The 13,287-nt window shown below is 51.7% G+C and overlaps 1 protein-coding gene across 1 annotated transcript in view; it reads right to left on the reverse strand.

Annotated features, from left to right (window-relative positions):
- Positions 1-2,939: 2,939 nt before the first annotated feature.
- LOC118213285 (ephrin-A5b-like) overlaps positions 2,940-13,287 on the reverse strand; it is a 76,648-nt gene continuing 66,300 nt past the window's right edge. The window contains exons 3-6 of the mRNA XM_035392144.1: positions 12,205-12,497; positions 5,585-5,650; positions 5,201-5,278; positions 2,940-4,287 (exon numbers count right to left, since the gene is read on the reverse strand). Coding sequence (XP_035248035.1) covers positions 4,163-4,287; positions 5,201-5,278; positions 5,585-5,650; positions 12,205-12,497 — 562 coding nt within the window. The 3' untranslated portion in view covers positions 2,940-4,162. The remainder of the gene's footprint in view (positions 4,288-5,200; positions 5,279-5,584; positions 5,651-12,204; positions 12,498-13,287) is intronic.

Below are 13,287 nucleotides of genomic sequence, written 5' to 3' on the forward strand. Positions count from 1 at the left end.
AGACCTTGTTTTTTTTTTTTTTTAGAGATTCAGTCCTTGTTCGAAGAAGAAGCAGACCGACGCGAGACTTTCAACACTGCCATAGCGGGAAGGTTGCATGCTGATCTGGGTTGTACACACAAGCAGACATTTTGGCGAGGGGGGGGGGGGGGGGGGGGGCGGTGGTGATGCATCGGATGTCAAAGGAAATAGTGAGGATTCTGGGTGGCCCCATGCCAAGCTGGTTACGACCCAAGGGCGAGAATGAGTAGGCCCCGTGGAGCCATGTTTAATGACAGAGGGGTGTGGAGAGAACGACTCGCCGCCCCCCCCACCCCTACCCCGCCCTACCCCGCCCTGCCCCCCCCCCCCTTCCCCCTCCCCTTTCTGTTGCACAGGACCATGAATAGACAATAAACAAATACGAGAACAGATGAACGTGTGGATGGATGGGATCTACGGCAGAGCAAACACAAATAACACTGATCCTGGACCAGTCACACAGGTCCTGACACCCACCCCCCTGCCCCAAACAGAAACAGAGAAACGCTGACCCTAGATCAGCCACGTAATCCGTCCGCCCCCCCCCCCCCCCCCCCCCCCCACCCCAAAACGAAATACGGGAGAAACATGATCTTGTCCGTTTCTGACAAAGCAAGAGCTCGGGCCTAACTCCTCCTCGACCCCCAACACAGAAACACAGGCTGTTTATGTACATGTGGTTATGAAAAGCATGATTTTCACTGATCTAGGATCAGCCCCTTAACACCCCCACGACAACAGAGACGGCATATGTACATGAAGTTTATGGAAAGGCCTTAGCGTGCACATCACTGATCCTGGGTCAGCTTTGTTGCCCCCCCACAGAAAAAAGAGGTGGCATATGTACATGTGTCAGCAGAGGCATTATCGATCCTGAACTCTGGATTCTCCGAAACAGGTTACAGTGATGAGAGACATGGAGATCCTCACTTAACACAGCCCCTAAAATTGAGACCCCGCCCCCCGCCCCCGAGGCTCCTCCCCCCAAAAGTCCTGTCCGTGTGAGAGACACGCCCCCTACCCCGCGGTAGGTATCGACGACAATCCCACAAGCGTTTAGGATGAAAACATCGGTCCCAAAAAAGTCTTGTTCATCACCAATGTCCATGGAAACAGGAAATGGAGGGAGGTAAAAAAAAAAAGTACTTTGCGAGAGAGTGCCCCCCCGTGGCGATGGTAGTGCACTTCACTTCACAGAATGGCTGCAGGATCGAAGAAGTCCACAAAATCTGGGATTCTAACATTTGTTCATGATTTTATATAAAATACATACGAATCAAATTGATACTTTGATATGAAACATTATGTACAGCAAGAAGTTTCGCTCATAATAAAGTTTTAACAATGAAGAGTCTTTGTCCTTCAGAAAGGTAGAAAAACACTGCATTAATCGTAAAACTACATTATATCGTTAACCAGCACGGGATACACAGTATCCATTTACGATGCGATCCTAATTTCCCCCTTTCAAATGTGTCATAAAGACGGTTATCAACTGGAAAATAAAAACAGAACTGCGCGTTGGTCAAACGACCAACTAAGAGACTGAAGATTCCATCGTTCCGTGTTCCTGGACCTCACACATGATCACATGACTTGTGGGGTCCACGCACAGAGCAGCCACTGAAAACGGCAATAGGAAGTGACATAAAAAAATAAGAAAAAAAAAACATTGAAATGAGTGTGAAAACCCAGGAATGAGAGCTAACAGCAGGCAGGGAAATGTTTTCCCCCATTTTAAAGGGTCAAAGAGCCATTAGCACACAGCACAGTGAATCCTCTCTGTACAATCTGGCAACCTCTGTTTTGACTTTAAGGGATCAACATCCCATAATAACTATTGGCAGAAATAGACACAGATGCATGGCTGGCCACTTATTTTAAAGTAAAAAGTCACTAGAACCACACACAGCCACCTCCTGTGACTGCACTGTTATCTAATGTGATGGCCGTGTGTTACCTAGCAACCAGAACTGCGTGCACAGCGCCCCCTGTGAGAAGAAAAGCAGCATATTTCGGCATCCTTGAAAAATAATTGCATGGGGCACACCACGAATGCACCGTGATGCCCACTGCCATCTCTCTACACCATGATGCCCACTGCCATCTCTCTACACCAGCATGCCCACTGCCATCTCTCTACACCAGCATGCCCACTGCCATCTCTCTTTGCCCGTGATGCCCAATGCCATCTCTCTCTACACCAGCATGCCCACTGCCATCTCTCTACACCCGCATGCCCACTGCCATCTCTCTATGCCCGTGATGCCCAATGCCATCTCTCTCTACACCCGCATGCCCACTGCCATCTCTCTATGCCTGTGATGCCCAATGCCATCTCTCTCTACACCCGCACGCCCACTGCCATCTCTCTACACATGATGCCCACTGCCATCTCTCTACGCCCGTGATGCCCAATGCTATCTCTCTCTACACCAGCATGCCCACTGCCATCTCTCTACAGGCGTGTTGCAGATACAATTTATAAAAAGAGACCAAAAACCATTTCCTTTTAGCACTTTAGCTGTGAGTTATAAAACACGGAATATAATTATTACTAAACAGAATTATGATAATAATTACTAATTATTCATATAAATACATGAATTTTGAGGAAATAGATAAAGGACCTATTTGAAATCCACGTGTGAGCCTGGTTGTCTCACCAAAAAAAAAAAAAAAGCAAAAAAAAAAAAAAAAAAAAGGTATTTTTATTTATTTAATACGATTTCATGGCAAAGCACTGGTATATCCCTGATAGTGTGCGGGTACGCACAGGTACAAGCGTTTGTGGTGTGGGGGGGGGGGGGGGGGGGCGGGTGGGGCAGGTAGGTGCAGTAGCGCGTCAAACGGGATGTTAAATGAGATGAGCTCCCCCACCCCCCTCCCCACCCCCCCCCCCCCCCCCCCCACCCCAGTTTACGGACCAGACCGAGAATCAATACGACATCCAGGGACGCAGCCTGTCATTTCTGCAATATCCGGTTAATAGATCGGCTATAAGAAAGATAAGATTCTTGTTACAAAATGTTACTCTAAAAGGGTTGCGATTCATTTCAGCGCAAACACATCCGTCTCCTGCCTGACCTCTAGTTTCGGAAAGCGTTCAAACATTCCCACAAATCTCCGGCCCAAGATGTTTATTTACGTTCGTATGAGTCAGAGCCACAGCGTCACCTTGATTTGATATAATCAGAGCCGTCGAAAACTGGGACATCGCTCTTTAAAAAAAAGAGTCTTGGGGTTCATTTGGAGATGCTCTCTCTGCCTCTCCTTCTCTCTCTCTCTCTCCGAAAGCAGTTGTTTCCGCGGCCCCTCATCTCCCGGGTAGTGAAGAGCGGATAGGAGTTCACTGCGTGTCTGAGAAGATAGCAAGGCTGGAAAGCTTCGGCCTTATTTCTGGTTTAGACGCATGGGCCGGAACAGCCCAAGGCTTCACAGTTCACTCGGAGAATCGCAGAGCGGCCCGAGAACCCGCCCCACGCAGGATTAGGCAGGAGCGCTGCCCGCCGCTCTCCTCCGACTCGGGGCGGTCGCTCACAAACGTGCCCCAGCGGCTCGAAGTGTGAGAAGGGGTCAGGGGTCAGGGGTCAGTTCCAGTTGTTGTTTCCTCCCGGTAGGTGGTTTGTTTTCCCAGAGCTGTCAGTTCCCATTTCTTTATCTCGTCTCTTCCGAACGACAACGACCCGACGCTCGAAAACGTCCTTCGCCGCAGCGGAGAAACCCACCGGTGCGCACGTTCACCTGCGTGCGTGTGTGTGTGTGTGTGTGTGTTTGTGTGTGAGGATGGGAGGGGGACTCAGAAAAAAAAAATAATAATGACAAAATAAAAAATTCCACAGAAAAATATGACCAGTGCAGGCACGGGCTTTCCAGTTCGGTTTTGGCATTGTTTCGTCCTCGTGGTTTTGGTGACTGAACTTCGTGGGGAGAGACTGGCTGTTCCGCTTTTATCTCAAATCGTCAGTGCTTCAGAAAGACAAATTAAACATCCGCTAAAAAGAGTGTTCCTTGAGTAGCTTCCCCCCACTCCCCCCCCCCCCCCCCCCACCACCGTCAGGTGGCTGGTGGGGAGGGGGGGCGATGTGCACACGAGCACCCAGGAGGCCATGCGCTGCACTCCTTCGACCAGCTGGGGGTGCTATAACCCGGAGAGCACAGCCAAAAGCAGCAGAACGGGGCCCAGCAGGGGCCAGCCTGTCCGGGGGCACCCGGTCGCGTTCACATCGCTCCGGGACGGCTCGGCCGACTCGTGACTGGTGTCGTCTACAAGGAGGAAAAACAGAGGGAGAACAAGAAAGAGAGAGAGAGAGAGAGAGAGAGAGAGAGAGGAAGATAGATACAGAAAACTGTCAGTGCCACTTGAGTTATGGTCTAAAGAAGGGAATACAGGATCAACAGCCAGCCCCTAGGAAGAGACACAGCCGTTCGCCCGTTCATTTCCATATGGGCAGGAACAATCTGGGTACTTCAGAAACAAACCGAACTGGCTCACGGCCTTGGGAGAGCTTTGGCCGCTAATTTCCGCGGGCGTCAGCGGTTATTTCCGCTCTGGGGGAAGCTGAGAGTGAATGTGAATTCGGTGGAGGTGGCCTTATCGCCGCCCGCCGCGCTCACAGGAAACGCAATCAAAGAACAAAGACAGGAACGACAGCATGCTACAGAGGGAAAACAGCGCTCGTTACTATAGCGCTCTCTCTCTCTCACTCACTCTCTCACTTTATGTTTCTCTCTCTCTCTGTCTGTCTGTTTCTCTCTCTCGCTCTCACTCTGTCTCTCTCACTCTCTCACTTTATGTTTCTCTCTCTCTCTCGGTCTCAATTCAATCTAATCAATAATGGCTTATTCGTATGCCTGCATATAAACAATATTGCCAAAGCAATTCACAATTAAATACTTAACAATGACACACAAGACATATAATTAATACAGGAGAATAAAATACATATTCAAGAAAAAAATATATATCTCTCAAAGCATAAAGGGACAACCCATGGTGCAAGGCAGACAGGGAGCAGAGAGACAGAAAAATAAATGCTTGTCTTTCACTGCATATTTGCTTACTATGCTTTGGCAACACAACTAGTTTGTCAATGCCAATGAAGCTCAATTTGAATCACGCTGAATTGAGAGAGAGAGAGAGAGAGAGAGAGAGAGAGAGAGACCCGCTCATACTTACCACGTGGCTCTAAGGAATTGTCCACTTTGTCGACATCAAAAACGTGATCGTGAACGCCTACGGTTTTCACACAGCCATCTATAATAAAAGACAGGGATGAAAATTCACTTCAATATAAAGTATAAAATAATTGTGACCAGATGTTTTTTTAAATATTTTTTATGAAGACACAACTGCTGCAGGACTAAATAACAGAAGCTCTTCATGGAGTAGTGAGCTGGAAGAAATGCACATCTTTAAATCCACTCGTGCAGTACAGCATCTTTGTTTCAGGTTTTATGCTAATTTAATACCATCAGTAGCTAAAGCAGGAACAGCGATTACAGCAAACAGACTACAGCAGGGCATTCTGACTGATGTCATGGTCTGAATTTGGCCGCTTACTCGACGGTCGGACGAAAACTTTCAGCTTCAAGCAGGTTCTCCGGCCATTCTCTGCGATGGTGGAGGCTGTGGAAGAGGAGAAGGTTTCTGAGGTTAGACTGAATCTCAGGAGAAGGTTTCTGAGGTTAGACTGAATCTCAGGAGAAGGTTTCTGAGGTTAGACTGAATCTCAGGAGAAGGTTTCTGAGGTTAGACTGAATCTCAGGAGAAGGTTTCTGAGGTTAGACTGAATCTCAGGAGAAGGTTTCTGAGGTTAGACTGAATCTCAGGAGAAGGTTTCTGGGGTTAGACTGAAGCTCCTAGAAGGTTTCTGAGTTTAGACTGAATCTCAGGAAAAGGTTTCTGAGGTGAGACTGAATCTGAGGAGAAGGTTTCTGGGGTTAGACTGAAGCTCCTAGAATGTTTCTGAGTTTAGACTGAATCTCAGGAAAAGGTTTCTGGGGTTAGACTGAATCTCAGGAGAAGGTTTCTGGGTTAGACTGAAGCTCCTAGAAGGTTTCTGAGGTTAGACTGAAGCTCAGAGAAGGGAAACAGGTCCGGTCAGGGGGCTTCAGAAAATACAGTCTGCTCAGGCTCACTGACTTCCTGTCAGAGAGATGTAGTTTCTCTGTAAAGCAGAACTAATGGTGAGCGACGCATCAGAGAAGCTGGACTGGAGGTCGTGGCCAGTGGAACTGAGGGTGGTTGGGATTTGTGGTTTTGAGGCAGTAAATCACTCCATCGTATGAACCCAACAGGCCAATGATCTGTCACAGGCTAAAAGCGAAGCGCACGCACTTGGGCACCCCAGCGGCCATCCGCCCGCCAAGCCTCCAGCAAGGCGATGGTGCGGCTGTCACAGACATTAGCGAAAGGGCTACCACCGCAGCAGAGGCTAGCACTGAGCAGCTGCGGTTTCGCTAACCCATAGCGGCCTGTAATTCAGCTCCGAATGACTGGCAGCTACTTCACATCGGATTCCTCCCCACTCAGAATGACCTCAGCACATCAATCAAGAGAACAGAACCTCGAAGTTGGACTGAAAAAATGAAATAAATTCTTTACATCATAGAGTTGATTTGTTAGCAAAAGTAGGTGCATAAGGTAGCATGAGGTAGTTAAAATTCACAATCGCAGAGAGTGTTGGGGCATCTCTCTGTCCATTTCTCTCGCTGTCTATCTCTTCATCTATTTGCCCATTTCCATATCTGTCTGTGCATCTCTATTTTTATTTCTGGCTGGGGGGGGCAGGGGGGGGGGGGCGGTGGTGGGTGGGGGCCAGCAGAAGCTCGCTCTGCCGCCGCTCAACGCCGTCTGTCTGATTAGCGTTTCGCGGCTCTGCTGGTCTCATTAAACCCGCCAGGTTACGAGAGCGCGGAGTTCACCTCCCCCCTCTCAGATCCGCCTCCGGCTCGTCTGATAAGCTCGGTGCTCAGGCCCGGACCCCGTCCGTCAAACGAGAGCGACTCTCCGCTTTCGCCGAGGCCTTCGCCCGCTAACGCACTTACACCGCGGCGTCGCAAACGTCGGCTTCGCCGTCGCTTTCGGACGGTTAAGAGCGGGAAGGGCGGCTCTGGTCCGACCCCGGCCGCTTATTAGCCCTGGAGGCTACGCTCCTGGAGCAGCGGACGGGAGCGGTTCAGCTCAGGCCTGACGCTAACCGCTTCCTGTCTCCCGCTCCGGACTACAGAACTCTCTCGGCTGCGCTCGGGGGCCCGTAGCGTTCTCCAGATGTTTCGGCGACGTTAGGGAAAGGTTCTCGGACGCAGCGGCCTCCCCCCTGCCCCCCTCCCCACCCCCGCGGCAGCGCCCGAACGTCTCGTTTCCCTGAGGGAACACGCTAACCGCTCGGCTGCTAAAGAATGCGGCTTTCCCGTCACGTCAGCCCCGGGCGACGCTTCTCAATTTGTCCTCCACACAAAGGGCCGCCTATTAGCGCTCGAAACGAAGCCGCGATAGCATCTTCTCCCGCGCGCCCGCCCGCCCTCCCCCCGGCTGCACTCCGCGCTGTTCGTAACGCGATCTCCGCCCCCCGCCCCCGTCCCCCCCCCCCCCAACCCCAACCCCGGGAACACGGGGAATGCGCCGGGAAGCCCTCGGCATTCCGCTCGAGCACCCGATCGGTGCCGGCGGGACTCCGCTACGCGCTAACGAGAAGCAGCCCCAAGCGGTCGGACAGGGCCGTCCCCGCCGCACCGAGGCAGACAAACACCTGCGGCAGATAAAAAAAATAAAAAAACAAACGGACGCGGCAAGCGGCTGTCGGTCAGCCGTTACCCGGCGTTACGAGGGGGAGGCGGCGATTGGCTCTCAGACGAGACCAGCGCTAGGCCCTGCTGACTGCGCGGGTCTCGGGGAAGAGGACGCAGGCGGGTCGTATTGCAGCCCAAAGGGCTCCCGGAGGAGTAAACTTCAGCCTAACTGCCTATTTCTGCCGGTCGATAATTGGAGCGGATTGGACAAACAACACCTGCTCCTCCCGCTTCTATTGGCTGAGGGCCAGGGAGGCGTGGCCCCCCCAACTGAAGCAAGCCCTCAGGTCAGGATGCCGTGGAGAACAGGTGAGGCCTTGTACTCAGAACCCCCCCGCCCCCTTAGCACAGACGAGCGGGGCGTTCAGTACAGGGAAGAGGCGGCTGAATGTGTTCATTCGTGCCAGGGGCCAAAAAGCCATCGCAATTTGACTCCCCTTCTTGCAACTGACACAGAAATCACTGAAGACCTACTCCTACTCTCTTCTGGAGCACCTTCAGGAATCGCACACACAGAACCCAGTCCCCATTGTTTCTCAACTACCCATTCAGTTGCGCCCATAGGATTCTGGGTAGCCGGGTAGGGGAGAGGTGGACTTTCACCAACCAAGAACCTTCCCAAAATACACTGGGATGCTCGACAGCCCCCTTAGAACCCCTCAAATGTGTGAGGGAAGGAGTTCGCTCTGTGGTCTGAAACACCCCTAAAATCAATCCCACAAACAGATTCACGCTGATTTCGGATCGATGATTCGGAGGGAGTCATCTGGGCAGTTTGGATTTGAAAAAAAAAACCTGCAATGATTGGACCCAGCGGCTGGAACGCGGCGCAGAGCAGGACGTGCAGACACAGAGGCGCAGGGCGAGCGGCGAGGGGGACGGAGCGTCGCCCCAGCGCTCCCACGGCGTTGTTTTCACGCTCTGCGATGGCGAGATACGCGCCCGTACGGGCGCCGCGGGCGACGCCGGCCCACAGCACCAGACTGACTCCACTCTCCTGAGATTACGGGAAACAGGGAGTTCAGCCAGCACCCACCATGAGATCCACACGTCCACACGCACACACACTCATACGAGCACACACACACACACACACACACACACACACACAGACAAACACACACACACACACACACACACACACACACACACACACACACACAGACAAACACACACACACACACACACGCACACACACACACACACTCATACGCGCACACACACACACACACACACACTCATATGCACACAAACACACACGCACGCACGCACGCACACACACACACACAAACACACACACACAAACACACACACGCACAGACACAACAGCAGCGACGCCGCGTCCCCGGGGTCCTCGGCAGGAGGGATGAAGGATGGCAGGAGTGCGCAGACAGAGAGCGGGCCGGCCTTTTATATGATAACCAGCGCAGAGCACTCATCAGGCACCGCGCGTCCTTATTATGAGATCACAGAATGGGAACGCCGTGCTCGTGATTGCATTCCCAGCCGCACAGCGGGCCGCTGTTTACGTCCACAGCAGGACGGGATGGGATGGGATGGGGGGGGGGGGGGGTGTAGGTACAGAGCACCACAGCTCCACCAATGACAGGCCACGGTCACTACCCCAGGTTCCCCCTGGGCAGACCACACCGTCAGACCGTGTCAGCTTTGGAGGGGGGGCTGAGCAACACAGCTCCACCAATGATAGGCCACAGTCACCCCCCCAGGTTCCCCATGGTCAGACCACACTGTAAGACCATGTAAGCTTCGGGATGAGGGGGGTTGGCTTCTTCTAAATATTATCCCAACCTGCGTGATCAAACCAGGGTCATCACCCGCTGCCACACCACCGCTCAAAACCGTGCCACGCCCAGTCAGTCCTCGCGCTGGGCTTATCAGTGACAGGCTAAGCAGTCCACAGCCGTGGAGAACCAGTTTCTTCAGGCCCGTTATCTGCATTCCTGTGTTTCCATCCGTGCGCGTGGTAAACCGGGCGAACAGAAACGTTCCATAACAGCCCTGATACCTGAAGAGCTGTCCCGATATCAGATTTCTATCGGCACTAATGAGGGTCTGACCTCAAAATCCCTTAGCTGGAAAAATGCGCCGTCCGAGGAATTTCAGGGCCCTAGGTTCCCCCGAGCGACGGGAGATGGGCTGACCTCTGACCCCGCGGCGTGGGGCCCTGACCTCCTCAGACCTTCCTTTAGCGGGGATATCGGCTGCACGCAGGCCCAGTGCGTCCCTCTATTTCTACCCCAGGCTAAAAATCCATCTGCTCATACACAGATAGACAGGACCCCGGCGAAGGCGAACAAGAGATGTCCCAGCATGCTCTGCTTCTCCCGCTACACGCGCTCATTCTCAGCTGCCAGACCGAAGACCTCGTTCTGGCGCGCGCCGTCCACACCTCTGCCGCGCCTCGAACTGTCAACGGCAGGAGCAGGTCGATAAAGTTTCAGCAAAAAAAATAATAAATAAACACCGGCCCTGGGGTCAAAGTGCACTCTGAGGAAACCCCAGGCATGGAGCAGGAAAAAAATCCTGAACAGAAGCAGCAAGAGAACTAAAGAATCCCACATCAAACACACGACACAGCTCTGCTCTGGGAAAGACGACAGGCGAGACTTCGGGTCTTCGGTTTGTTTCCTCCAAAAAAAAATAACAAACAAAACAACCGGGAAAATACTTTCAACGGGACGTCCATTACGGAGAATAATTTCACACCTCCGCATCCAGCCGAGCCCTGATTCAGCCGCAGTCACGCGTTTAATGCCTTCTGTTTGCTGTGGGCCGCGGCTTTGGTTACGGAAAATTCTGGAAACCGTGCTGTGAAAACTGGGAGTGGGGAGAGTACTGTAAATCCACCCCCCCCCCGCCCCCCTTTCCCTTGGCAAATAACTCCGCTCTCTCTTTTTCTGAGAATTTGAGCACAGTAACGCAAATTGCCATTTTAATCAAAATTTAATTTTTTTTTAGTTCCGGGAAACTTCTCGAGGGACGTGAGAGATAATTATTCAGTCGGAGACGTGACGGGACAGCGGAACAGGAAGAGGCTTTAGCGGGGGTCTTATTAAGGACGGTTCTGATTAACGTCCGCGCTCTTTACTTTCGCCGCGGTGTAAAACCGCCTCGCCGTGACAGGAAACAGCTGATTGAACCGGGCCGGCGCGCCGAGGACAGCTCCGCGCGCCGCTCGCGCGCAGCCAGCTCAAACTGCGCTCCAGCTGCTCGAGAAACTTATTAGCAAGAGAAACCTGTTAGCATCTCAAGGGCCTAACGCTACGGACGAGCCCCGTCCCCACCGCACAGGCAAACAGGCCTGCGGTCACCCAGAAGCACGCCCAGCGTGGTTTTCTTCTTAATTAGTCAAATATATTTCGATGAATATCAGTGAAATAAAGCTGGTGTATTTTTCCAAGCTGCCCTGTGAATAAAGTCATTTATACCTGGGCTCTCATGGAGATCAGACAAGCCTTCAGACGAGCTACAATTTGCGCGGCCTATCCGTCACCATTCGGCCCGACCGCGCATCGTTCTTCCTCCAGACGGACCGGGTTCGAAGCGTCCCGCGGCCCGTCTCATATCTTATTTAGACTCCGAGCCTCCCGGTCGGGGAGTCTGGCTCGGAGCGGGGAGGGCCGCGGATATACAGACGGTTGTTTATAAAAAGCCGCCCCCCCCCCCCCCCGGTGAAAATAGCTGAGACCGAGCGTTTTGGAACAAAGGGCTCTTTAGAAAGAGCTGACGACTGTCAAGATGTTTTTCCTGAGGTTTATTATTACCGCTCGAGTCGCTTTGCCAAGAATGACAAAAACAGGATAATTCCGCGCCGAGTTTACTCCGAAACCCGGGGCCGAGATCGTGCGCTCGCTGCTCGCCGTTGTGTGAGCGAATGAACTGTACTCCGTGAGCGTCTCATTTCAATAAGAGAATAAAAACACACCTGTTGTACTGAAACCTATAAAGGCATATTTTACAATTCAAATTATTATTATTACTATCAATTGCTATAAGAAGCAGAAAAAGAAGAAGCAGAAGAAGAAGAAGAAGTAGTAGTAGTAGTCGTAGTAGTAGTACAGGCAGAAGAAGCAGAAGAAGAAGAAGAAGTAGTAGTAGTAGTAGTAGGAGTAGTACAGGCAGAAGAAGAAGCAGAAAAAGAAGAGTATACAATAATAATTGTCATCATTTACAATTCCAATTAAAGTTAATTAAATTAAAGTTTTTCATGAAGCAATTGTATAAATGTCATTCAAAGCACATTCCATCGAGGGCCTGAAGAAATGAAACCGGCGGCCATTTTAAACGCCGCGGCGACAGCGCAAACGCAGGCGGACAGACAGGCAGGCAGAAGGCGGCCGTGCTAGCGGACCGCGCACGCTCACTCACAGATGTAGTAGTACTCTCGGCCCGGCCGGAACTCGAAGCCCAGCGAGAACGGGGTGAAGAGCTGGAACTTCTCGGAGAACTTCAGCGGGCCGTTGGGGGAGTGCGGCCGGTTGCACTCCCAGCGCTTGAAGCCCTTGGAGTTGTGGTCGCAGACGGTGTAGCCGTCGTAGTTCACCATGTACAGGACGTAGTGCTCGGCCTGCTCCAGGGGAACAGAGTCCTCGTAGTGCGGGCAGTACACGTCCAGGTAGTCGTTTATGCACACGTCGATGAGGTAATCGCCACGGTAGAACCTGAGGCGGGGGGGGGGGGGGGGGAGAGGGAGAGAGAAAGAGAAAGAAAGAAAGAGGGAGAGAGGGAGACAGAGAATTTGAACCTTATTTAATACACTGCTTATGAACTTCCCAATCACATCAGTCATTAAAAACAAGTAATTAAAGTAAATGACAAATGAGACAGAATCTTTTGTACTCATTTGAAACTTGTGAATCATTGCAGTTACTCGGGGGAAAAAAGTCGGAAAACACACTACACATTTTGTACATTTTGACATAATAATATTCTCAAATGACAATTGCTGAAAATTCAATTCAGGGACTTAAAAGTGATGACATCATTAGTCCACACCGTCTGCTACACATGCTAGTGCTGCTGCATCGATGCCTGACACGTGACAAATGTTAAAATAACAAAGAGCATGTGTGTTTATCCCCCGATGCCAAACATCCTCCACACAACTCATACTGATCTGTTCATTATAAAAGGAGCCCACCACCGGAGAATTCAGCGGAATCAAACTGAGGTTAAGGTATGAGGTGTTCACAGGAGTCATCGCTCTGCTCGCCTGTAGAGCGCACAGCGCTGTTTGCTCCAGCCGCAGCGCATGCGTTTGCTGCCTGCGTCTAATTGCCGTATCTAAACAGAAAGGGAACACTACACGTGTTCGCGGCGCTGCAGTTGTGTTTACCCGCAAACCAGCATCATCCCAGCCACTCTCATTAGGGTTAGTGAAGAGCGCCAAACCTCAAGAGGCCACGGAGGTTCACTCAAACTTTTCTTCTGTATAACTCCTCATCTCCAGAG

The sequence above is a fragment of the Anguilla anguilla genome, chromosome 14, assembly GCF_013347855.1.
Source record: "Anguilla anguilla isolate fAngAng1 chromosome 14, fAngAng1.pri, whole genome shotgun sequence".
Classification (NCBI taxonomy): Eukaryota; Metazoa; Chordata; class Actinopteri; order Anguilliformes; family Anguillidae; genus Anguilla; species Anguilla anguilla.